The sequence below is a fragment of the Gymnoscopelus microlampas genome, assembly GCF_963454915.1.
Source record: "Gymnoscopelus microlampas genome assembly, chromosome: 18".
Classification (NCBI taxonomy): Eukaryota; Metazoa; Chordata; class Actinopteri; order Myctophiformes; family Myctophidae; genus Gymnoscopelus; species Gymnoscopelus microlampas.
This window is the reverse complement of record NC_139955.1, coordinates 36855392-36883107: the sequence shown is the minus strand read 5'-3', so window position 1 is coordinate 36883107 and position 27716 is coordinate 36855392. Positions and strand designations below refer to the sequence as shown.

The window sequence follows — 27716 nt, the reverse complement described above, 5'->3', positions numbered from 1 at the left end:
CGAGGATGCCGACTGCATGCGTAATGAGAGGAGGGAAGGGTGCGAGAAGGGGAAGGTATATACACTCCCTCCCCTCTTCTGTTTTTCTGATATCTGCATGCCCCGGGTATGACTGCTCTCTGATCAGTTCACTTTTGTATCAATGCAGCGTCCTCCAAATAAGAGAAATTGAAAAGCCATTATAATGCCAAGTAGACTCCCTTGCTAACATGGTTAGAATGGATTGATGATTAGATTTGAGGAAAGAGCTCCCGACAGATCACGGTCCGGCTGTGAGTTGATATCAGCCGGGAATTGATTCTCTTAACTGTGTGTGGCGTAATGACCGCCCCATCACCTTGTAGTTTACTGCATTCGTTAAGTTTAAGCCCGTTGTTGTTATTTATGTTTTACCCACTGTTATCATTAGAGACACTGTATGTCAGTGGCACTGGTTCCCAAACGGTGTCCGTTGTGCCACGAGACAAGACCAGGTGTGCTTACTACATATGTATTTATTTACATAGATATATACTGTATATACACACTATAGTAATATACTTTCAACCAATGCCATTAGGTGGGGTGCGGGGTGAAATTCCCAGATTTGAAGAAATAGAGAAAATAGCCGATTTACAAGAGCTTGTAGATTTGAGATTTTGACTTTCCCACTGGTATGCCTTGGGCACAACATTTTTGAAAACCTGTAGATGGGTTATATATGAATGTGGGGGCTGGGTGTGGGTGGGGGGTGCGCTCCTTCCAGACCACATGCACAGGTTAATGAGCTGAGTCAAAAATGTTGACACCTAGTTGGTAAACAAGCACACACACTCGGGTATAACCTCTATTTCTACCCTGTCCTGTCCCCCACGTGGCTTGGCCTTTCTCTTGCCTTGAGAGCCCTCGGCAGCTCCCCGGCCCACATCCCCAGGTTCCTTAGCCTGAGCCCAGGAGACATCCTCTGTTCTCCCTCACCTCCTCACCACCATCATCGTGCTCCGATGAGACAAGCGGCAGCCTCACACTCGACACCAAAATAGCACCTCAAACAACACATACACAACACACTCACGTGTGCTACATCGGCTCCTATTCCCTGTTGCACCACCACTGACAACACAATCTCTCTCTCTCTCTCTCTCCTCGTCCCTGCAACAACACTTCATTAGCACCGAGAAAGACGATCACTAAGACTAAATTGGTAGGATAAACCTCAACTATTTCTCCTATACCTCTCGAGGAAAAAAAATAATTGAGACTTTCCATACTGATACCAGGGGAAGCGTGCGTGCGCTATGGCTGCTTTAAAAAGACGTATACTCCCAGTGATTATTATTAGCCGAGTAGCAACAGTGCCGGCACAGCACAGTTCGGAGATGGTTTAATGGTTCGGTTCATAAGAGTCAAGGCTCAAAACATTAATTTAAGCACGTGAACACCCCCCCCCACACACACACAAACACACACACACGAACACCCACACACACAGAGAAATGAGTATAACCACATTTCCTGTATGAGCGTATCCGTTTCTTCAATAGGAAAGTTGTTTACGAAACAAACGGCGTCTTCACTTATTTATTTTGTATTAGTCATAATTGAAAAAAAACTAAAAAGAAATGCAAATTTCAGACACTAGGGCTTAAACGTTTTCATACATCTTTTTTTCTTTGTATTTTCGTTAATTTGCTTTTAAATCCATATTTGCCATAATAGATGCCATAGGGCAATGTTGTCAAAGTGTATGCTATAGCTGCGTGGGATGTGTGTGTGTGTGTGTGTGTGTGTGTGTGTGTGTGCGTGTGTGTGTGTGTGTGTGTGTGTGTGTGCGTGCGTGCATGCGTGCATGCGTGTGCGTGTACTGCATTATAACACAGTCTTTTTTTTTTATTGCTGTACTTAGATCTTTCTTACAGTAGAGATCCTCCAGAGTGGAAGAGACATATGCAAAGAATCCATAGAGCTTTATGACTTTAAGGCTTTGGAAAATGGTGAATCGTGATTATCATTGATCTCGGTTGTCAGATGCCTAATCTCTGTGACACAAATACACAAATAACCGGCCACATTGGGTCTGACTGCGAGCGAGCCACCCCTCCCTCCCCCAACATTTTGAAGTCCCCTAAGAAGTGTTAAGGGAAGCGATGATAAGCAGACCCTTATCCTTTTAAAGACGTTCCCATAATCCAATGGTGGAGGGAAGAAGAGGGGTGGGGGGGTGGGGGGGTTCAGCTTTAAGGGACTTAGTCTGGATTATAGCTAGTCCTCCAAATTAAACCAAAAGTCAGCTTTATGCAATTGCTCATGCAAGCTGGTGGCTGTGCTTCGGCGTGGCTCACCGCAACAAGCGGAGGCCGTCTATAATTAGAAAATGTCTCTTACTCGGTCGCCGGGTGAACCAGCCTCTGCATGGCCAATCCTTTTGCAGTCACATCCCCAAAATGAAAAAATCCTGCTCCATCTCTCTCTCTCTCTCCCCACTCTCTCTGCCTCCCAGCCAGGCAGGGGGTCCCATGCCTACCCACCCATTGTCTTCCATGCTGTGCACCTGGCTCTCAACTGGCAACCCAGCTTATAGCTCCAGACAAGCTTCTCTCAGCAGCCAGGGGCGAGCTAGGCTTCTCTCTCTCTTGTGTCCCTGTTGACGTCGCCTCCCACAGCCAAACAAGGGCCAAATCTGGGGGCTTAGGCACTAAAATAATCATTACTGTGGGCGAGTGACACGAATGAAAAGTCAAAGCATTTGCCGCCTGCCATCCCCTCAGCCAGTGTTGCCAGATTCTGTGAGAGAAACAAGCAACCGGGTCTAGGAAAACCAGCCCAAAATAAGCGACTATGGGCCACATGAGCACTTTATCATATACATCAGCTATTTGAAAATAGCCGATCTACAAGCTCACAACGCGTCGCGATGCGACGCGTTGTGAGCTTGTAGATCGGCTATTTTCAAATACAATCTTGCGGGGAAATTATAATAAGAAGATCTGGCAACCCTGCCCTCAGCACCCTTAGAATTTTGGACCGGGTGCCTATCGCCCACCTAAACAAAAAGGGGGGAGGGGGGAGGGGTGTTCGCATAACAAGAACGTGCCGGGCTGATGGAGTGAATGTTTCTGGAACTCCTCTCTCCCACTGGAATTTGTGGGAAAGTATTTCTAAACTAATCAGACCAAGGCAACATAAAATGTGTTGTGAAGTCTAATACAAGTTTTATTAACCACTTTCTTTTCTTTTTTTTTGACCCATTAAGACCTGAAGCCGATTCTACAAAAGTCTTCTAAATTCCAACAGTTTTCTGAAAAAACGTATGTTTCTGTATCAGTGGTGCTCAAACTTTTTTATGTCAAGGACCCCCAAAATGATATGTATTTGGCCGCCGACCCCCATCTCAAAATATGTTGTTCCAGGGACCCCCCAGAAGCAAATATTTGAGTTAAAAATGTTCGCTTTAACACAATATATATTCAAAGATTTGCACACATTTTCCCAATTTTTCAAAAATAGCAGATCTACAAGCTCGTAGCGCGGCACTCGGTGCCGCGCTATGAGCTTGTATATCTGCTATTTTTTAATAGCCAAAGTGTAAAATAATGCTTTTTAGCTCAAATGTAAAAGTAATGGGCTAATGAAGTTGCTTCAAAACAGCATCGTCATGACGGACCAAAGCATATAAATACCATTTATATTAACCCACTAACTGAAAATCAACGTGTGCATAGTATATACTCTTATGTGTGTGTGTGTGTGTGTGTGTGTGTGTATAAACAAATGTAAAGACTAGGGCAGGGCATGTGTGCATATACTACGGTACACGTGCCCTGCCCTGTCCGCCGTGTATGTAATATTAACAGCCCTGTCAGCCTGCCTTAACATAATGATCCCTCAGCACTTTGGTGCGATCAAGAACGCCCCGAGCACAGCTCCATAGTGACCCTGTTGCCATGCTCCCAGAAGGGACATTTCTTTTAATAATACTTCGTTTGCTTCATCACCTTCCAGACAATTGTTGTTGTTACTTCAGAGTCCATTTCACATTTGTTATACCGTGCTGTCAAGTTAAATGTATAAATAACAGAGAATGGCGAGAAAACACGATAAATCCCCAAAACCGTAAATAAATAAATAAATACAAAGAGGAGGGATGGGGTGCGGGCTGCGGCAGGCCGAGGGGGGATCGATTGGGGAGGGTTGGTTAAATGAGATGCATCGAAACGGTTAAATTAGATGCATGATGTCAGCCGATTTGATCTTTCCTAGTAAATGAATACACCAAATCTTCTTCTTTTTTTAATCTCTCCAAGTCAAAAATATACTGTAAGGTTTTCTCAACCTCTTTCCAAAAGGGTATCATGAATCAGAATGTACAGTGTGTGCCTTCCAGGTAGGGCAGGGGTCTTCAACATTTACAGGCCAAGGACCCCCTAGCCGAGAGAGAGAGAGAGAGATGAAGCAGGGACCCCCTCTATATTGTATAACATTGTGTTTCAGGTGAAACTTATTTTTTTTAACTTGATCTGCTCTTTTTTCCCTCTACACCTATACCTCTTTGCCAAAAATAGCCGATCTACAAGCTCACAACGCCTCGCAGCGCGAGGCGTTGCGAGCTTGTAGATCTGCTATTTTTGGCTTAAGATTTGGCAGACCCCCTGTAGTAACTCTGAGGACCCCCAAGGGGTCCCGTATAGGGAATAATCTTCAATCTCCCTCCCTGAAGGAACAGACGGCACGGACCTTATTTGCGATCACCAACACCACCAACAACAACTGCCTTCCAAGCTCATTAGCTCCCCCCGAAGGTAGGGAGCTGGGAGCTGCCGCTACAGGCAGAGGAGAGCAACAGGGAGCAAGGGGGTTTGGGGGGGACTGGGGGTAGATAGATGGTGGTGGTGGGTGGTGGCTGGTGGGTCTGCCGGTGAAAGGAGTGCGCTCGGAGCCGTCTGACGGCGGCCGTTTTTTCATTCATTAAGTCAGCCACTTGTGCCGCTGGTATGTCGAGCGGCGAACGTGAGGGGAATGTCAATGCCGAAGCCCCCATTGTGCTCGGCTCTCCAGACAGCAACTCAGGCCTAAGTATTGTTTTTCCAATGACATGCGAGACTTCAGAAAGAGCGGGTGGAGTCGTTCTGCACTCCCCCCATGGCAAGACAATCATAGCTATTATCATTAGTACTGTTTTCACCCTGCGTGCCCCGGCACAGGGTAGGTATTTAATCTGTTCCCAGGGCACACACGTGTGCACTGCTTGTCTTTCTAAAACTTGACCTGGTATGACTCAAGCAAAAAAGAGAGACGGGTTCCCCTCCTCCCCGGGAAACTAGATATATGGGCGTGAATAAATGCGCCTTGGCCGTTCTCTGAAAAGCCCTAATCCCGGGGAAAACAAAATCTGAGCGAAACAGGCCCACCTGAATTGCTTTCAGGGAAAAACCAGATAATCAAAATGCAAAACAGGCTTTTGAGAGAGAAAAAACGAGCCCGACTTCCAACAACAAATCCCCTACACCTAACATCAGCAAATTCTCCCCCTGAACTTTTATTTAGTACGCCGTGTGTGTGTGTTTGGGCTTTTTTAATGCAGTCAACCCGCATCCCCCCGCGCCTCCATCAAGGAGGCTATTCTGGTGGGTGTCAGTCTGGATGAGAATGAATGCTCAGAGTATACTACACACATCGTGTAGAAGAAAAGGATTCCATGCATTGAGACACGGTGGGGGGGGGGGGGTAGAATAGGGGGTAGGGTAGGGGGGTGTCTAACAGAGGGGACAAAGGTTCCGGGAGGGGGTCAAAAAGAGAAGATGAATGACGTAGAGGTTGAAGGAATGGAGGATGGAAGGATGATGGCACAGAGGGGGAGCGGGAGGACTTTGAAAGAGAGCTGAGGCCCGAGTCACTGGCGACGACACGGGGCGGAGGGAATACGAGGGAGGGGGGGGCTCCCGGAGGCCCCCGTTACCCGGTCATAGCCCATTAGGCTGGCTGGGAAGAAAACTGCTACAGCTCATTACATGCTTTGCCTCTGGTTCTGTGGATGAACAATGCTACAATTCCGGCTAGCCCGCTGTTTTTTTTTCTCTAGCCATGCCACTGCCACTGCCTCTAAGGCGGGCCGATATCGCCGCCGCCGCCGCCGTGGATGGCCTGCCAATAGCCTCTCCACGCTCGTCAAAACAATCCAGTGCGTCCACCGCCGGCGTTGCCAGATTCTGTGAGAGAAACAAGCAACCGGGTCTAGGAAAACCAACCCAAAAGAAGCGACTATATGGGCCACATGAGCACTTTAACATATACATCAGCTATTTGAAAATAGCAGATCTACAAGCTCACAACGCGTCGCGATGCGACGCGTTGTGGAGCTTGTAGATCGGCTATTTTCAAATAAAATCTTGCGTGGAAATTATAATAAGCAGATCTGGCAACCCCTGTCCACCGCACTCTCCCGAATGCAAACTCCCAGGTTTTGTAAGTCCTATATAAGAACAAAAGCGCTGTATGAAATTTGTTCAATTGAAAAAGCACAGCGAGCGTAGGGGGGGAGGTTTTGCTTCACCGCAGGGGGATAGAAAAAGGGAAAAACACAAAGTATAATGCAGCGTTTGTGTCTAGCACTATAATGCTGTTAGCTCCCATCTTCCTGCTTACCATTTTCTCTCTCTCTCTCCCAACATCAAAGCAAGTTGTCATGTGACAGCGCTGTGATTCTCTTACACTCCTTATAAGCTGAATTAGCGGTAATTCAAAGTCCAAATTAAAAGCAGGGGGATAGCAGCGCTGACAGAAACAAGAGCCAAATATACCTGATGATTAGATTAATGGCAACAGCCGTGTAACCAGGGCCACGCTGAAAGTCCATGAGTGCCGTGACTTGTCTTGCACTGCGCAGCGGCTAACAAGACTGAAGATCCGTTCAACCCGCCAGCAAATTGGCATACTTTAGTCTTTTGTCCTCCATATTCTACAATTATGCATGCAGAAGTTGACATTTAATCTGATAGGGGCGAGGGGGGAGGGGGTGGGGGGCGTAAAGCTAACTAACATCCTCCTGCTTCCTCTTTGTTTCAAGCGAGAAGACAGGATACTTGCAAAGGTCACTCTTCCCTAGCGCTAGAGTTGAGCTGCCTCAAAAAAAAAAAAAGAAATAAGTCTTTTCAATGACCCTGCAGCTTCACAATGAGTATTGTTACGTTCCGCTTGCATCCCCCCCCCCCATCTCCCCTGTCATTCAAAGAACACAGGATCACCACTCACATAGAAGGCCGTGGGAACGCTCTCATCAATGTAAGCAGCACAAGTCTGGCAGTAACTGCCGTTTTTTCCACTGAGACAGAGAGCGGAGAAAAGAAATAAGGAGCCTGCCGTTATCCGTGAATTTTTAATTAATACCTTTTCACTCTCCGCAGTTGGGTGATTTTTATTATTTTTTTCCCCGCACACCCGAACAATGATGGTCATTATTATAAAGTTGTAATTACTGTTTTCTCTTTTTTGTTTTGTTTTCTCCCCTCTCGTTTCGCCTGCCGTTTTCATGGGATGGGGGGGCATTCAGGTTTTGTTTTTCTTAACCCTTTAAGACCGGTAACGTCATTTTTAGATTTCGTTGGGCTATTCGAAAATAGCAGATATACACCGAGTGCCGCGCTACGAGCTTGTAGATCTGCTATTTTTGAAAAATCATGAAAAGTTGTGCAAATATTTGAATTTTCTTTTTTCGGACATTTGTAAATCTAATCTTTGCTTCTGGGGGTTCCTGGAACTAAATATTTTACAAATGTTCGCTTTAAAAAATGTATAATCCAAGATTTTGCCATGAATTTGAAATGAGTTTTCAGATCTACAAGCTCATAGCGCGGTACTCGGTGCCGCGCTATGAGCTTGTATATCTGCTATTTTTGAATAGCCAAAAGACATCTAAAAATCACACCCTGTGTGAAGGTAGCGGCGCCTTTGATACATTATGTGTTTATAGTCATGTGTCACGTGAAGCTTGACCAATCACTTCGTTGACGGGTCTGACCAATCAGAACGTTGACAGGTCTGACCAATCAGAACGTTGACGGTGAACACGGACAAAGTCAGGTATAGAGCAGGAGCCGCTCTATACCTAAAGGTATAGAGCGGCTCGCGCCGCTAAAAATGACACACAAGATGCGTCCCCGGTCTTAATGGGTTAACAGCTCGGATAAGAAAAGGAGGAAAAAAAGAGAAAAAAGTTAATTTCCCCACAGAGAGACTGGGAGTCCCTTGTTTGTCTTATCAGCTGAGTGGGACAAATATATTGGAGGGGTGTTGTCAAATCCTATGGTGCATGCTTGTACATGTACTACAAAAGCCACTCTCCTTTAATATTCCTAAGCCAGAGGGGAGAGCAGTAATGAATGCTTATGGGCATGTTATTCTTGGCGCGCGCAAAGAAACAATGGTGGCAAAATAGTATCTCGGTTTATACAGTGTCCAGAGCAAATAGCCTTTACTCCCGGCCATCGCGTCTGGGGGCTTGTGTTTTAAGTATGCAGGCTGACCTTTCCTCTAACATTAATTTAACTGCAGGCGTTTTTCAAACCCTGGCAGTAAAAATCTGTGATAATGAGAGATGAGGTTAAGAGAGAGACAAAAATCGTTTAATGAATTTATTTTCTGCCTCTCCCGGAGCTGTCCGTTGATGTAAGCTTTACTGAGACCTGTTTGCCTTCATTAAGACGCGTAAGAAACACCACGGCCTTTTGCTTCACTCCAGGAGACTCGCATCATGCACACGCAACTGTGCCTGAAAACCTATGAAATCGCTTGTGTGTCTTACATGCCGAAAGCTTCCCATGTAAAACCCACGAAGAGCATTTCTAACAAAACAGGAGACAGATATATACTGTAATAATAACTGCAGTTCAAGTCTTACCAAAGATTATGATGAGATAATCACACTCATTCCTAATGATTGTGTTCATGAAATACTGAAACCCACTGTTTTCGTTTTTTTTTCCCTGCTTAACCAACCCATTAAGACCTGGAACGCATCTGTGTCACTTTAGATCTCTTTGGCTATTCAAAAATAGCAGATATACAAGCTCATAGCGCGGCACCGAGTGCCGCGCTATGAGCTTGTATATCTGCTATTTTTGAAAAATCTTGAAAAAAAAAACATTTTCGATTTTTTTCTAAAAACTGTTTTTAAGAATCGCCTCAGGTCTTAATGGGTTAACATGGCGAGAACACACGTCGAAATACCAGCTTTGTAATAGTACTCTGCTGGTATCTCCGTCAACCAAGTAACTTTCTCGAGGCTGACAGTGTGTGCAGGGAAGCTGCAAAACAGCAGATACTCCAAATCGGTTTGCTCGAAGGTATAACGTTCCATAAGTCAACGTGCTCTATAGGTCAGGACGTGTAAGAGTCCACGGATTGCCGCGAAAGAAAACAGAATGTGGCATATTTGTGTCACGCCGTTTAATTTGAGGAATAAAAAACAGTGCTGCAGGAAACTCATTTAAATGGATAATTACGTCCGAGGCTGCATTGCTTGCGGGGCTTAACAAGGTGCGTAATGATGTCCCCTTCTCCGGCGATAAACATCATCACTGTGTCCGTTTCCCTCACTCCATTTAGCCTGTTGGCCTCGCATTCTCTCCTCATTTATGGTTGGACCCATCACTCTAAACCCAACATCATTACCCCCTTTATTGCATTTACGTGTCCAATAAACAGGGCCTAATGTAAATAGTTGATGCACTTAAACCATTACGTGAGTAATTTTGGTTCCGCAAAACATTCTTTCTTTGATGTTTTCAGTGAGATAAAAAAGATAAATGGTAATGCTTTTCATATGGCTCTCTTAGTCGAATAAAATGTTAGCTTTCTGTGCTGTTGTCTTAGAACCGAGATAAATTCCTCCGAACGGATGAGGGAAGTTAGGATGGGTGATCAAATAATAGAATGGTTTTTAGCTTATTTCATTTCATTGTCTGCCTAAAAGCATGGGAGATGGAGCCGCTACAGTAATATTCACAAACACAATTAGCAGTCAGGTGGCAACGCATTAAACTGCTTAGCGCTTACAAAGTATGTATTGTAACATTTTTAGAACAAAAGGCAAAGCAATTCCATGTGCTCTTCCCGGCTAATCCTATTTTAGAATATGACGCAGATGAAGTGCTGATATTCTCAAGTGATCTTGACTGTTTGATGTCTGAAGGTTGCGCTTCCGAGACTTGGAGATAAGAATAAAAGGTGCTCGCAAAAATCAACGCTTACCATAAATGACAATTTGGAAAGGTGCTTGCGAAATCAACGCTTGCCATAAACGACAATTTGGATCAAAAACTGAATAGATCTAACTAACCATAACATCCAAGTATGGGGGATGCTTTTTAATCCTATTTCCGTGTCTTTCAGGTGCACTGCACAGAGCTGAATGTTGTCTTTAATAGGCCAAGCCAGCAGAGGAGGAAAAGCTAAGCCAACAATAATACAAAATCATATTCTTTCCGTCCTGGGAGTTTTTACATGGTTAGAATTTTGAACAAATAATAGGCTCTCTACTGTATAGCTGGATCTCTGCTTCATCCGAGCATCCTCCATTTCACACAGAGAGAGAGAGAGAGTGAGAGAGAGAGAGAGAGAGAGAGGGAAAAAAACAGCATTTGAGCCAGGCAGTAGCAGTACAGGTTATGGAATATCATTGGACCTCTATAAATAGGTCTCCATATTTCTCCCTCTCGCTCTACACTCTCCAGGCCCTTGCTCTTTGTCCACAGACCTCCTTGCCATGCATTCTGCTAATAGGTCACATGCAGTTAAGGGCTGTGACTACACTGACACGCGGAACGTCAGACCCTGTCGCTCAGGCGTGTTTTGACACTGAAGCTGTTCTGTGGGAAGATGCTTTGATCCCAACAAGAGGGTGGCATCCCTGAGGGGGGAAGCCGATATGATTGGCTGCCTCGGTGAGTCGGGTCGTCATTATGTATTTGTAGTGTACTGTACCCCCCCCACACACACACACACACACACACACACACACTGTGAAAAGCACTGTGTGAGATGGGGCTGAGGGTCAAGGTTACATAAACCCAACCATGGGTATAAGAGTCCCTCTGGTTGTCAATCAGATGTACACGTGTCATAGCTGAATTATCACTGTGTCACTCACAACACCACAACTCTGCCCATGCAGTTCATTCATTATAAGAGTAACAGCACAGTAACAAATGTAACAATGTAAACGCCGCCAACGGTATCGTCTACACTGCCAAAATATCCTTGTAGTTCTGACACACAAGTGCTTTCTGTTGCCTTATAAAAACGGACACTTTGTCTTAACCACTTGAACAACTTGAATCCCAACTTCAGCCAAAAAATCGCAGAGTTGCGACGCGTTGTTTGTATTGTGAGCTTGTAAATCAGCTGTTTTTGGTGACGACATATAGACGGTAAACAGTGGTCCAAGTACAGTTGTAGCTCAGGTCCGTTTTACTAACGATAAGGGGTTTAAAGTGGTTACGGTCTCTGACTCACAAACATATAACCCTTCTCAATAATTAGCAGGATCATCTGCCAAAATCTGAAGGGTTGGAGATAAGACAGCTCCCTCTTATCACTCCAGCTCACTTTTTCTGAGGCGAGAAGACATTAAAGCATGCTATGTATGTACGCCACTCTTTTAACAGATATAAAATGAAAGAAAAGGCTACACTGAATTCAAGTTCGTGCAGTCACGGATCCTTTGCCTCTGTACGTGATCTTTGTGTCTTCTCTGCTCTCCTCCACCCTGATTAGTCTCCTTCCACTTCCTGGAGATAAGAGATGCCTCTTATTCAAAGTGTTTTTAAGTGGCGGTTGCGCCCTCATCAGAGACTCCTAGACCGCCTCGGAGTCCTTTGCCGCGAAACTTCACATTGAGACAGTAGCTGTCTATGACCTTTAGTTTATCTTGTATCGGCTTCAGAATGCTTAAACAGATTAGCCTGATGAAACTTACAGAAATATACAAAACGACCTTGTTTAAATAGTCAAAAAATGTCTTCTCTCTGTGTATCCGCGGCTTAGAAGCAGAAGTAGATATTATATTCTAACAGCTTGCCTTTCGCAGACGTTTAAAAGGGTGTGACGAGGTGCTTTATTACAATACAGAAACTGAAAAAAACAAATATACTTCCTTTTTCTGCCCGATTTAGTCATTATGCCAATTAATTCCTCCCCACACACTTCTGTGTTGTCACTAGCCCCCACCGGGAGGACGTAGGGCCTTCGGCCTCCCCCAGCCCGTAGGAGTACGTGCAGTGACCAATATTACCCTCCCCGCCCGGCTTCCCCCCCCCCCCCCCCCCCCGAACGCGGGCCAATTGTGTTCACGTAGACCAGTGGGTTTTCAACCTTTTTTGCATCAAGGACCCCCAAATTGACACCTATTAGCCCACGGACCCCCATTTGAAAAGATATGCCAGGGACTCGACCATTTTGATTTCCTGGGGGTCCCACTCTACACTGTATCATCATCATTAGTGTTCATTTAACTCTGAGAGTGTACAAATGGCACCAAATGGACCCGTTAGGGTCCATTTGGTTCCATTTGTACACTCTCAGAGTTACAGACACATAAGGGTCAATTTGGTTCCTAACTATTAATTTGGCTGGGGACCCCCTGGAATCCCCTCAAGGACCACTGGTTGAGAACCACTGACGTAGGAGCCCGAAAAACCCGGATGCAGGCAGGGACTTTACCACTGCACCACCCGAGCCCAGATTAGTTGCAAATGACGTCACCGTTCACATCTCATAGTAATGTGACATCCCATTAGAAGAAATGATGCACTCATGTACACACGTGTGTGTGTGTGTGTGTGTGTGTGTGTGTGTGTGTGTGTGTGTGTGTGTGTGTGTGTGTGTGTGTGTGTGTGTGTGTGTGTGTGTGTGTGTGTGTGGGGGGGGGGGGGGGGGTTGATTGGCAGTTCCTGCAGATGTGCCGTATGCGCTGACAGCGTGTCATCTGCTTTGCATGCTCAGTATGAAACGTTTGAATGCACTCTGTACATATTGTCCTGATGTGACGTGATTGCAGGGGACATGCAGTCTTGGAGCCCCTCGTCGTTGTGTTTTCTCCACCAGCCGACACCAAAATGTCTTCCTTACTGAAGCTAAATTTACACTCTACAAACTACTAACAACGCGTCGCATCACAACGACTTGTAGATCTGTTCTTTTTGGGAAGCGAATAAGCGATATAATGGAATATCCTGCAAACTAACTGAAAGATGTGTTTACCTAGCTTTTCCCCAACACAATGGATCATCTGGAAGAGAATTGCTTTGGACTGCATTGAACTACATGAAAAATTAAAACGATAATAAAAAAAAAAAGACCTGGAGATAAATGGATCCGGCAAAACTATGCTAATATGGCAATTTACAAATGGAGTACAAAGTCCAACTCCCCTTTGTAATATTTCATTTAGCACCATAAAGAAGCCTGATCAAATACATCGGCAATCTCTTCCCCGTGTAAAGGCTAATGTAGAATAAATCAATAATCCAAGAGAACATATTTTTCTGCTATATTCATTATGTGAAATCACAGGTGTGGGGAGCCTGAGTACACATTACGGATTCAAAAACACATTCTAGCCAAAGGCCATTCCTTTACTGTATAATTGTCTCCCCCACCAAGTGATTCACTATAATTAAGCCATGCAAGACAGCTCTATTCTCCCGTGAGCGTTCGTTTTAGTGCCGCCACAGGCAGGTCAAACAAACACCTTGCAGCTGATGCACTTCAAAACAATGGACAGGGATCTTCAGGGAGGGTTCAAGATGCACCGTCTCGGGAGAGAGAATACAACATATACACAATGCAACTACAGCTACCGCTTAAGACCTGTGGGAAGACTTGTCACTGTTATCTTGGCAAACGTCTGCACCTGTGTGCGTGTGTGTGTGTGTGTGTGTGTGTGTGTGTGTGTGTGTGCGTGTGCGTGTGCGTGTGCGTGTGCGTGTGCGTGTGTGTGTGTGTGTGTGTGCGCGCGTGTGTGAGAGCGTGCGTGCGTCCTCGGGATTTGTCTATGAGACTAGAGATGCGAGTCTACAGCTCTGACACACGATTCCTGATTGGGCCATATAAAATAACAAACACTGCTTGTAAAATACGTCTGGCAAACACCTCAAGAAATGCACGGAAAAAAAAACAACTCACTGCTTCTCTCCTTTACTTCCAGCACAGATTTTTATCTCTTGATGAAAATTCAGGCATCAAATAATGATTCGAGTGGACAAAAATAAATACATGCAGTAGGCACTGCACCCTCGTGTTAAAAGCAAAGCTCTTCAGAAGAGGATGCATGAATCATGGATAATTACCAGGTTGCCCTTCGGATGAACAATTAAAAAAATTGGGTGGGGGGGGGGGACAACTGCCTTGCTAATCACATCAGTGCAGCCACACAAGTGTTCCTAGCCAGACTGAGGGGACATGCACTGTGGACTTGTGTAGTCAAATGGTTTTTCAAGCCCAGACTTGCACGTCGTGACAAACCTATTATCAGTCATTTCACAGCAGTTCTGTTTGTTGCTCCGTGAATGGTGTCACAATTATGCTGACTGTTTTTTTTTTACTCAGCACAGCAGCCACGTTTGGATATTACAGAGCCACTGTCTTTTTATGAATGTTCACAATGGAGAGGCAGAAAGCTATGGTCGCAATCTTTGAACCTGCTTCGCTCTGATAGAGGGTGTGATATGCCTCTTTCACCATATCTCTCTTCCTTTTATCTCTTGTCTCTCTCTCACACTCTCTCTTTCTCTGTCTCTCCCTCTCTCTCTCTCATATACACACAAAAACACACTAGCACTCACAATATACGCTCTCATATACATGCCCACACATAAACATACACACTGCAACACCCACACACTTCTTTCCCAACGCCCACACACGTCTTTCCCTTGCGTGTTTGCGCTCTCTCCCTCTCCCCCTCTCCCTCTCTCTCTCTCTCTCTCTCTCTCTCTCTCTCTCTCTCTCTGTCGAGGGGAAATATGCCCAGGCCGGGTCAAAGAGATGTTTGTCAACGTCATGTGCAAGGCGGGAGCGCGATGGCACTTGCATGTTAAGCAGCTCCGGCCTTTATCAGGCCAATCAACAGCCTTCTGAGAAAATGAGAAAATGCGGTGTGGGGCTCAGACACCTGGCACTAATGCACATTTATCCCTCCCTCGTTCACTCCCTCGCTCACTCCTACCTTCCCTCCTCGTCTCAATTTCTGCCCCTAATATGGACCCATCAAAACACACCTCCGTGCTTTGCATATGAGAATCATTGCAATCAATCCGTAGTCATATTTGTCTCCCGCTCCTCTTTTTTCCATTAACCGAAACAAATAAAAGGCTCTCCTGATCCGACCTGCGGCGATGATGCTTTTATTGGATGCTTAAGCCGCAGACACAGGCTATCGCTGGGGTTTTTGTACTCCGTTTTGTTTGTTGTTGTTTTCTGTCACAGAGAGGAGGGTGGTGACCAACACGCCACTATACCCAGAAGGGAATACGATCCTCTGCTGAACCCCCCCTCACCTACTGTCTTCACAGCTGATAGACTATCCCAGTGGTTTTCAACCTTTTTCATGCCTAAATTGATATAAATTTGGCCGCGGACCCCCATCTGAAAATGTTTTGTGCCAGGGACCCCCAGAAGCAAAGATTTTAGTTAAAAATTAAAAAAAAAATATATATATATATTCAAAGATCACACATTTTCAAGATTTTTCAAAAATAGCAGATCTACAAGCTCATAGCGCGGCACTCGGTGACGCGCTATGAGCTTGTGTATCTGCTATTTTTGAATAGCCAAAGCTAAGTGGATAAAATGATTGTGACACACTATGTTAACACATTTTGCTGGGGACCCCCTGGTGCCCCCTCAAGGACCACTGGTGGTCCCCGGACCACTGGTTGACCACTGGACTATCCCACCATTCCTCATTCTCTGTCAATGTTTACAGACAGACATATGTACACATGCATGTGCAATTTATGCACACACACACAAACAAACATGCATGGCACACACACGCACACATACTCACACACACCACACACACATGCCTGCAGACAGTCCCAGTAAATCAGCATGACTGTAAGTGGGTCTCATTGACCTCTCGGGGTTTCCAATCCGTGCCCAAGATCTCTCTGGATCCGATCAATGGATCGATAACCATCTCCTGTTTCTTGTTTTGTTTTAAGGCACATGCCCCCTCCAGCCCTGCCAGCAGAGCCTCACGCTGAATGTCAAATGAAGATTGGACTCATCAATTATAAGTGAGTGGAGCAGGAGCTCAATTGTTGCCGACTATGGGAGTGAACAAGGTAGGGCGACACACACACGCACGCACGCAAACACATGCGCACGCACTCACACACACACACACACACACACACACACACACACACACACAGCAACACACACACACACACAGCAACACAACACCCCTTCCTCCCAGAGGGACATGAGAAGTGGGTCAGGGAGAAAGGTTGTCCAAAGAATCCAATAAACCAGTTCATACAGGCGAAAATCTATAAACTAAAGATCAGCTGGTCTGCATTCACAATGCCAGGTTGAATAGCCGTCCAAGTCAGACCCAGTCACTGCTCTGCTGCTGCAGCCATGCATGGCGTGTCGCTAGAATAAACCGTATGCGGGGCAATTCAACGGCCCGACAGTGCAGAACTGCCTTTGGCCTCGCGGCGATATCGGGAGTCGAATAAGGCGAGCGCGGAGATAGAGAGCATTTAAGCAGCGATTATTCTATCTTCTTGCACCTGAAATGACATGTGGTGAGGCTGATTAGCTGGGTCAATGCATCTGGCAGGTGTTCCAAGCCTGTTCCGTCGCAGTTGTTCAGCGCATACACATGGACGAATGCACGCACGCACGCACACACACACACACAAAAACAAGGGAAGTCACATAATACATTCTGTCAGCCCTCCAAATTCTGCTTGGCACGGCTCTCTCAGTCATAGGTCAGCCCCTGTGTCACGGGTCCTCAGAAATGCCTTAAAGGATTCCGCTCAAACAGACCCGACTTAAGGTCACATCTGCCGTTTGCAACGGTTCCACTGCCCCTGAATGGGGATGCACAGTGAGTGACACTCATACCATAGCACAGGCTCTCTAGAAACCCTGCATGCATAACATGACCTTTGAATGCACTGGGAAAAGAAAAAAGGAAAAACATCTGCACAGTATTCCTACCACACCTCAAACCCCCACCAACCCACCCACACCACCCCGTTCACCCCCCCCCACGATAACAAAACACACTGCATCAACGCTGACCGCTGCCTCCGGATTTTTGTTAACGGAGCACCAAGCGGTCCCGGTCATGACGACGAGTCTCCTTTCACTCCCTTCGCCTCCTATCACCCACCTCCCCAGCAGGCGGCCAGGGCAAAGTCTTTAGGACAGAGCAGAGAGTGGAGTGGGTCTCACCTCTGGCAGTGGCATGCCGTTGATGATGAGGTCAGGCTGCTGGTGGCCCTGCCCGGTGAAGGGGTGCTGATAGCCGTGGTTGGGGGCGGAATTGCGTGAGTTCTGGTTCTCCACGTTGAGGAAGGTGCTCTCGGAGCGCCTGCAGCCCAGCGGCAGGCTCTGCTGGTGGTAGTCGAAGTAGTTGAGCGAGGAGGTGAGAGACGAGCAACTCACCACGTTCATCTTGTCCGTCTCCTCGACGTCGCGCGGCACCAGGCGGATGTCGTTCTTGTTCAGCTTCTTCTTCTTGCTGGACTTCTTCTGGTTGCCATACGAGTACTCCGCCACCCTGCGCAAGTAGAAGAAACTGAACAGACTCAATAAAGCAGTGCTCCGTCTCACTCTCCCCGGTCCACACGGCCAAAGTGTTCGCCCCCGTACCCCCCCGCCCCTCACCCCTCAAACCCATGCCCATGCCGGCCAGGTGGGTGCCATTCGACGGTGGGCAGGCTCATACACAGGGTCGGTGACATATTGACAAGACAGCCATTTTGCTTTTACGGCACGCTCGGGGCGGGGAGACTGGGTGCGGTCTCCCCACCCCGGGCGTTGCCTAAGAGCAAAATGGCTGCCGACTCAACGCAGCCAATGGGGGCTGTATCCAGGCCCGGAACGGCACGAAAGAGACGTTCCGCACCTGGTGCGCAATAGAGCCGCCCCGGCGACACCCCTCATTCGTTTACATTTGCATGCTCGACAGTCAACATGTCACAAACAGACACACAATGCAAACATGCCAGAACCACGGAAGCAAAGCAGAATATAAAATGACTGAGCAGCGACACCAGTATACACAAACATATTCAAAGCACACAGGCCACACGGTTAATTCCATGTACTTTTTCTTTTCTTTTCCACTGGCAATATGGAGTGCAGGAGAACTGTAGGTTAAAATGTATTTATCTAGTCTCTGTTTGCTAAATTGAGCCGAGCATTTTTTTTTACTCTAATCAAACCAAATGAGGAACATTACATAGTCAAACTTTATCGAGAGACGCTCCCACTGAGAGGAAATATGCGATCATCACCTCGCATGCCCTGAGAAGCACAGAGAAGCTCAATTTTAGACAGCACGTGTTTTTCACCATTAAATGCAATCTGTACCACGTATATCCTGTAGCTCTGACAAAGTCTCATCTATTTATTACTATTATTTGGAGCATAAAATCTAGTCTTAATTTAATGTAGCTATACAATTGCACTATAACAGAACTACATAGTTCAATGTCTGGAATGGCAGCCTATAAGACTTAGCATGCAGGCCCCTACTCCCAGTGAGTCACAACGATGCAGGTCTGAGGCTGCTTGTCTCTTCCTAACATAACCCTGGCTCAGAAACCATGCTCTAGTAGTTTGTCGTCGTCCGTCCCCCCCCCCCCTCGCCCCTTATTTCTGGTTCCTTTTTCAGTGATTCTGAAAACCGTTTCTCCAGTGATTTTGCAGAGGGTAATGGGAGGTCTGCTTGGAGTCCCTCTTTTTTTGTGTGTCATTGTTCTCTCTCTACACTCCCAGGCTCAAATCGAAAAATCTGAGGAGGGAGAAAAAATTATTTTGTGTCAGACAGACTGACAGAAGACAGGCAATAAATTGCAAATAAGTGCTCCACAGTTTGGAGGTGGCTGTACCTGAAACATGTCAGTGCTGATTAAAGCACCCCAGCAGGGAAAGAAGCTCCTCTGCTAAGAGGGGTGAACTATTCGTGGGTGGTTGTGAATTTCACATTCATTGTTTTCCTGGTCATTTATTTATTTATTCTCATCATGCTATCCATATATCACTGAGGCTGAATTTGTTATGTTGCAGCAGTGCGTGCATGCTGTTGAATGAATGAAACACGTTTTGTATTGGAGAAAAAAAGCATTAAGCTATATTACGATTATGGCATTGTCAGTACCCCATATAACGATACCAAGTAATATGACTGTTTCCCCCTAGTATAGACCCACACAGTGCTTTTGAAGGTGTTTGGCGGGGAAATGACGTGTTGCTTGTAGCAACAAGCTAAAGGTAATGTCACTTTATGAAGCAGTTATTAGTTATATTGCATGATGACATGACAGCTCATTCCTGGGAGCATTTCAAATGGATGATGACGTACACGTTCATCTCAGCAGTGGTGTAAAGTGACTAAGTACATTTACTCAAGTACTGTACTTAAGTGCAATTTCGAGGTACTTTTACTTTACTGTAGTATTTCCAATTGTCTATACTTTTGCTTCTACTCCACTACATCTCAGAGGCAAATATCATACTTTTACTCCACTACAATTATTTGAAAACTTTAGTTACTAGTTACTTTGCAGATATACATTATTACATTATAAAACATACATTAACCACTTTAGCCCTATTTTATACCTAGGCTATTTGAAAATAGCCGATCTACAAGCTCACAACGCGTCGCATCGCGACGCGTTGTGAACTTGTAGATCTGCTATTTTCAAACATTTTAGTACTTTTACTTTTGGTACTTTAAGTACATTTTGATACCACTACTTTAGTACTTTTACTCAAGTATTTTTTTTTATTCCAGACTTTTACCTGTAACAGAGTACTTCTACATTGCAGTATTGATACTTTTACTTAAGTAAAACATTTGAGTACTTTTTCCACAACTGCGTACGTTCTTCTCAGCCAGTGCTGGAGGGGGAAACCTTGAAAACATAGAAAAGTGGTGCTCGTCTCTAGCCGACCATGACACGCCGAATGGAGGTACACACCACATTTGATTTCTAATCAATAATGATAAATATGCCTATAATTCCTATACTGGCCATTTTTTTACTCTTTCTGTAAGCCTAGGGAGGTTCTTGTATTTTGAAATGGCTGGTTCAACTTTCATGTCAACAAAATTAGGTTTAGAGCAAAATATGATTATGGCTTCAGGTTAAATTCACAAATCCAATCTATATGTAAATTTACAGTGGTAATGTAGCATGGGGAAATCAAAGCCAGAGCCTGATGTGCAGATTGATGAACAAAACAGAGTTTTCAATATGCCAGATCCAGAAAATAAGGTTATAAAGTGCCTAGTTAAGTCAAAGGTGCCATGACCATGGCGATGTTCAAGTCTTTATACGAGCCAAACGTTGACTAGAGGAGTACCTATTTATTTGTACTATTATAGCAAACAATAATGAGGCAATTGTGAATAATGCTATACATTTGATCATCAGACTATCAGATTAAAGCTGCAATCTCTCAATCAGCCATGTTGGTGCGCTCAAATAATAAATCTGAAGGAATGATGGGGTGGCTAGGACGTTAATTGCCTGGTAACACACCCACACATTGAGCATGACAGTGGGACGGTCATATTTATGACCCAATTGGTTACAAATCAAAACGTTTCAATCAATCAAATCCACATAACATGGAGAGTGGGGGTCTACAGAAGGAAAGAGCCTAATCTAAAGGCATGTTGTTATTAGCTGCGTTTCATCTGTGAAAACCTGCTGCAGTCCTCATCATCAGCCTCACTCACACCCAGGCCTCTACAGGCAGTATGACATTAAATAAACACTCACACTCTCTGGATCCTCTCTCCTCCTCTCTAGCGCGCAAACACACATGCACACAGACACACACTGCACACATACTTACACAACAACAACAACACTGCCTGAACATGTGAAGAGATGTACAGCCACACAGACACACACTGCACACACACTTACACAACAACAACAACACTGCCTGAACATGTGAAGAGATGTACGGCCACACAGACACACACTGACAGTACACACACTAACACAACAGCAACACTGTCTGAACATGTGAAGTGATGTACGGCCAATTAAAAACGACAGAAAAACATACATTTACACATCGAGACGTCGCCATCAGTACCTGCAGTTGTATGTTCGGATCTCCTTGTTGTCCCTTTTGCACTTCACTGCAACAAAGATCATGGTGACAAACAGAATCGCGGCTATAGAGCCCAGGGCGATGATGAAGATGAGCGACAGGTTGACGGGCCCAATAGACTCCTGCGTGTTCAGGTCGGGGGACAGGTAGACCACGATGTACGCCGAGGCCGACAGCGAGGGCTTCCCGTGGTCGCGGGCCACCACGGTGATCTCGTAGGTGGACTTGGCGTTCTCGCCGAACATCCGGGTGGACCTGACCTCTCCGTTCACCTGGTCGATCTCGAAGAAGGTCCTGTCCCCCTCGGAGATCGTGTAGGTCAGCCTCCCGTTCTCCCCCTCGTCGTAGTCGTCCGCCTTGACCTGGGTCACCATGTAGCCCACCCCGGCGTTCCTGGGGATGGACACCTCCGCCGTGCCGTTGACCAGCGGCGGGTTCGTCATCACGGGCGTGTTGTCGTTCACGTCCAACACGACTATCCGCACCGTGGCGTTGCTCGACAGCGAGGGGTTCCCGTTGTCTCTCGCCAGGACCTTGAAATCAAACGTCCTGGTGTACTCGTGGTCGAACGATCTCATGGAGTAGATGCGGCCTGACGGGTTGATGCTGACATACGTGTTGACATCCATGTGCTTAATCTCGCTGGGCACGATGGAGTACGACACGGTGCCGTTCATGCCCAGGTCCGGGTCCTCCGCGGACACGGCCAGCAGACACGACCCGGGCAGGTTGTTCTCCATGACCATCTCCTGGTAGTGGGGCTTTAGGAAGTGGGGGGGGTTGTCGTTCTCGTCCGTGACTTTGACCACTAGGGACTTGGTGGCGCGCAGGGGAGGGGTGCCGCTGTCCTCGGCCTGGATGGTCAGGTTGTACGTGTCCCTCTGCTCCCTGTCCAGCCTGCCGTCCACCAGTATGGTGGAAAAGCTCTCGTACTCTTGTAATCTGAACGGCACGTTGCCCTGGAGGCGGCACTGCACTTTGCCATTGGAGCCCGAGTCTTTATCCGAGACCCTCACCAGCGCGATGACATACCCGCGCTGCGCGTTCTCGGTCACCTCCACCATCTCCGTGTTCAGTGACAGCAGCATGATGACGGGCGGGTTGTCGTTCGCGTCCATCACGTTCACCGTCACTTTGCAGTGCGCGGGGATGGAGTTGGGACCCAGGTCTTTGGCCTGCACGTCGATCTCGTATATCTGCGCCGTTTCGTAATCCAACACGCCGTTGACGGTGATGATGCCCGTCCTGGAGTCGATTTTGAACGCGTCCCGCGTCTTCTCGGTGACGTAGCTGTTGAACGAGTACACGACCTCGCCGTTCGTGCCCTCGTCCGGGTCCGTGGCGTTCAGGTCTATGACCAGCGTGTTAATGGGCGAGTTCTCCATCACGTTCACGGTGTACACCGGCTCGTCGAACACGGGGTTGTTATCGTTCGAGTCCATCACTTTGATATTCAACTGGACCGCGCCTATCTTCGGCGGGTCTCCACCGTCCTCTGCGCTTATCTCGTACGAGTAGTGAGACTGGGTCTCTCTGTCCAGTGATTTTTGCACCACGAGCTCGGCGATTTTGGAGCCGTCCCCCCTCGTCTTTATTTCCAGACCGAAAAGCTCGTTCGGGGTGATGGAGTAAGACTGCACCCCGAAGACCCCCGAATCCGGGTCGCTCGCTCCCTCCAGGGGAAAGCGGGTCCCCGGAGAGGCGTTCTCCGAGATCTCAATGTCGATGTGACTCGTGGGGAACCGGGGCGCGTTGTCGTTCAGATCCTCGATTTCCACCTTAATGACACAGATCTCCATGGAGTTTGACATCACTTCCAGGGAAATGATGCACTTGGGGTTCTGTCGACAGACCACGTCGCGGTCTATCTTCATCTGGGTCGTGAGGATCCCGGCCGGGCTCAGCTCGACCCACCGCGGCTCCGAGTTGGAGATCACCCGCAGGTACGGCGGCTGCGGCGCGATCTGGAAGCCCTGCTTCTGTGCGTCCTTTGTCACGTTCCCGATCACCGAGCCCGGCTTCATCTCCTCGTTAATTCCATATTTCAGGTTGATAACAGCGTCGGCCCCGATGCCCCAAAGTAAAAGTGCCCCAAAAATAAATTGTATTAATTCCATCTCCTTGGATTGCATTATTACCTGTTGAGTTTTCCCTCTGTCTTGTCTATAGCCTAAAAAAATTGGCTAAAAAAAAAAACGATTACGCACACGAATGCATGTCAGAGATAACAGGCAAAAATGTTCCCAATTATTCATCTCATGGAACTGGCTGCTCGGGAAGATGTTTTTTAATGACGAATGGCTGTTCTTTACGCAAATTATAGCATGGCGAGTGCAATTCTAAATAAGTCCTTTATTGTGCTGCTCCTCTCCTGCAAAGCACATCATCTGGTCCACTGCAGCGTGCGAGGTATTGGAGAGAGGACAGATATGTGAAAACATACTGAATGCTCTCAGAGCAGTGATTTAGACATGGAAATCGGCGCTGCGCTTCTTATCAGACAGCAAACTGATGTTGCAGCACGACTCAAATGATAAACTGTCCATTTTCAAGTGGGCCAAACAAAATTAAGGTAAAATCGTAGGTAAAAAAAATAATTAAAAAAAATCCAATGAAAAGATCCACCCAAAAAAATATTTTCCTTGTAGATGAAATAATGGGGCTCAAAAGTCTCTGTTAAATTTCCCCCCAATGTGTCGATGCCAGACAATATTTAAGCCGCATTTTAGATTGGAGAAAGAAAAGAAAAAGAAACGAAACGTTCGTCCTATTACAAGTTGTAGATTGTCTTCCTCGGGCGATCAAAGGCGATCAAACCGCACATCTCATTGAAAAAAATGATCTGCAGTCGCAAAAAAAAAAAAAAAGATTCAACAGATTATAAGTCCGGTTTATCTCAGGCTGCAAGACGAACGATGCTATTGCAGGAATGTCTCCTTTGTAACACTGGGAAGTCCAACGGTTACCTTTTATTTTTAATTCCAGGCACGCAGATTTAACCTTCTGTCTGTCTCCCCTATAGTAATAGCTCTCCACAAGTCCTGATGCAGCTTTCACTTGCTTGTGAATTTCCTCCTATTCTGACATGAGAAAAAAAGAAAATATAAGAAGAAAAAGGCAACACATAGATATCCCGTTAGTTAGTTAGTCCATGTAAAGAATCCACAGATAAACGCAGCTCCAGCAGACGATGGGAGGAGGAGAGGCTGTCAAAAGAAGGGTCTGATTGCAGCAAAAAAAAAAAAACTATAAGCACAGAATAATATCCAGTGTGGTGGTTGGTGGTGGTGGTTGAGGCTCTCTTGCTCGCTGCCCAGTCCAAGCTGCTATAGTGTTGTTGGGTCCAGTAATACGCGCTCACGGTGCGTCACGGTGCTCCACACTGGCTGAAGTGAACGCACTGAATGATATGAAGTGAACGCACGGTCTCAGCGCCGAGCGCTCAGTCTCAGGACCCGCAATCCTCCAGCAGCCAATGGCAGCGCGCACAGGAGGGCTGGGTTTGCTGGTGGGCGGGGCGGAGGAGCGCGCGCGCACACACACACACACACGCACACGCACACGCACACGCACACACACACACACACACACACACACACACACACACACACACACACACACACACACACGCACACGCACACGCACACACACACACACACGGCGTTGAAAACTATAACCCGGCCAACTACCTGTGCTTCTGTCTCTGTCTGTGCTGCCTGTGTGTGTGCAGACCAGTGGTGTAAAGTAACTAAATACATTTACTCAAGTACTGTACTTAAGTGCAATTTTTGAGGTACTTTTACTTTACTGGAGTATTTCCAATTTCCAATACTTTTACTTCTACTCCACTACATCTCAGAGGCAAATGTTGTACTTTTACTCCACTACATTTATTTGAAAACTTTAGTTACTAGTTACTTTTCAGATATAAACTATTATATTTAGCCCTATTTTATGCCTAGGCTATTTGAAAATAGCCTAGTACTTTTAAACAGTTTAGTACTTTTACTTTTGGTACTTTAAGTACATTTTGATACCAATACTTTTGTACTTTCACTCAAGTACATTTTAAATTACAGACTTTTACTTGTAGCAGAGTATTTCTACAGTGCAGTATTGATACTTTTACTTAAGTAAGAAATGTGAGTACTTTTTCCACCACTGCACAGACACATGCAGCAATGAAAACTAGAACCCGGCCAACTACCTGTGCTTCTGCCTCTGTGTGCACTGTGCAGACGGACCAGTGAATGGGCAATTATAATGTGCAATATTTAACATGTAGCAAAGTATTAAGGCCAGATGTCCGCGAGGGGAAAGATAGAGCATAGGCCTACAACCAAAGGGTTTTACCCCGAAACTGCCTTTTACTTTTGCGTCACGGTTTGCCAGTTTTCTTCGATTGGACAACGTTTAAAGTCTGTCTGATCAATATTTGCAATTATGACCGTGCGCTATATTATTTCAGCTTGACATGGCTGTTATTGCTCATATCTCATGTAGGCTATTTTTTATGGTTCGATTTTTTTTCCCCCTCCCTCCCTCCACCTGGCTGCTCCACCCATGTTGGCTTTTTTTTTTGTTCCAGAGCAGGGGTCTTCAACGTTTTCAGGCCAAGGACCCCCTAGCTGAGACAGAGATGAAGCAGGGACCCCCTCTATATTGTATAAAATTGTGTTTCAGATAAACTTTTGCTGCTCTTTTTCCCCTCTACACCTATAACTGACTCTTTGCCAAAAATAGCCGATCTAAAAGCTCACAACGCCTGCCTCTTGTGGGCTTGTAGATCTGCTATTTTTGGCTAAAGTTCTCCTCAGAAAAGGGATGCTATAGCGTTCAAGTGGTTAATGTAAAAAAAAAAAATCATATCACACAAAGATTTGGGGGACCCCCTGTAGTAACTCTGAGGACCCCCTGTTGAAGACCCCTGAATCCAGAGTGTATTTTCCGGAGTGTTGCCTACTTGACCGTGTAGTGGACCCTGTAGACATAACACCTCACACACACATCACGTCACGGTGGGACAGACAGCACACAGCAGTGTGTAGGATCATGTTGTTATTATTCACATCCTGTGGAACAGACCTGACACTTGAGGAAGTTGATGTCCCATATAAAGACAAAAATAAAATACAAATCCAACAGGTGTTGTTGTTCGATGCACTGCAACAATATACGCACGCCACGCACGTACGTAAAGCGCGCGCGCACACACACACACACACACACACACGCACACGCGCACGCGCACACGCACACGCACACGCACACGCACACGCACACGCACACACACACACACACACATATTTTGTTTTGGCTGACTCATCAAGGGATGCTATTCGTATTGATTTGGTGTCACAACAGGTATAGTCCTTTGATTGATTGATTGATTGATTGACTGAATATCAAGGCTTATTTCCATTGTGGTCCTATGTATTCAATTCATAGAGCCTATATACCTTTTTATTACGCCTAACAAGTTTCAACATAGGCTACTGTATATTCAAGTGTCATCAGTCAATATCAATGATGATATACATCTGTCAAATTAATTAGGCGACTTGTCTTTCACATAACAATCACAATAGACCCCATCATATTGCATTGGTCAGTTTCTAATTTAAATAAACTCAAAATGGCATATTTTGGTTAGTTTAATTGTTTTTGTCATATAGTGGCCTAATATCAATAAAAGGGCAAACGAATAAATAGCAATTGCAACGTAGGCTATTAGGCCCAGTAGAAGTAAAAGTACTGAAAATTGGAAATACTCCAGTAAAGCAAAAATACATCAAAATGGTACAGTACTTAAGTAAATGTACTTAGTTACTTTACGCCACTGTGTCTCTCTCTCAGCCCCCACCCTCCCCGCTCAGCCCGTCTCTTTCACCATCATGATTGCCTTCGAAGCTCAACCCCGTTTTAAAGTCACAAGGGTGACACCTAGCGGCCTGTTACCGCTTGGCTTTATTATTTACAAAAGTTGCCGGCAGACCCCAGCTGCTGTTTTTTTTACCCCCGTACAGTGGGTGGTAAAACTAAAAGTACTCACATTGTTTACAAAGGTATCAATACTGCAATGCAGAAATACTCTATTACAAGTAAAAGTCAGGAAATCAAAAATTACTTGAGTAAAGGTAGCTACAAAAGCATTGGCATCAAAATATACTTAAAACACCCAAAAGTAAAAGTAGCCTACTCATTATGCAGAATGTTCCCATTTCACAGGTTTTGAATGTATACAAATCTTTTGAAAATAGCAGATCTAGTGAGCAAAGTAACTATAGTAACTAAAGTTCTCTAATAATTGTAGTGGAGTAAAACATATGATTTTCCTCTGAGATGTAGTGGAGTAAGAG

The 27716-nt window shown here is 45.8% G+C and overlaps 1 protein-coding gene across 6 annotated transcripts in view; it reads right to left on the bottom strand.

Annotated features, from left to right (window-relative positions):
* Window positions 1-24633, bottom strand: part of pcdh19 (protocadherin 19) — an 86043-nt gene extending 61410 nt beyond the window's left edge. For 2 of the 6 annotated variants that reach the window (XM_084085658.1, XM_084085657.1), the window contains exons 1-2: window positions 21340-24633; window positions 17449-17794 (exon numbers count right to left, since the gene is read on the bottom strand). In XM_084085658.1, coding sequence (XP_083941784.1) covers window positions 17449-17794; window positions 21340-23489 — 2496 coding nt within the window. In that variant the 5' untranslated portion in view covers window positions 23490-24633. The remainder of the gene's footprint in view (window positions 1-17448; window positions 17795-21339) is intronic. The other 4 variants (XM_084085662.1, XM_084085661.1, XM_084085660.1 and 1 more) reach the window with 2 other exon arrangements.
* Between the last annotated feature and the right edge of the window lie 3083 nt (window positions 24634-27716).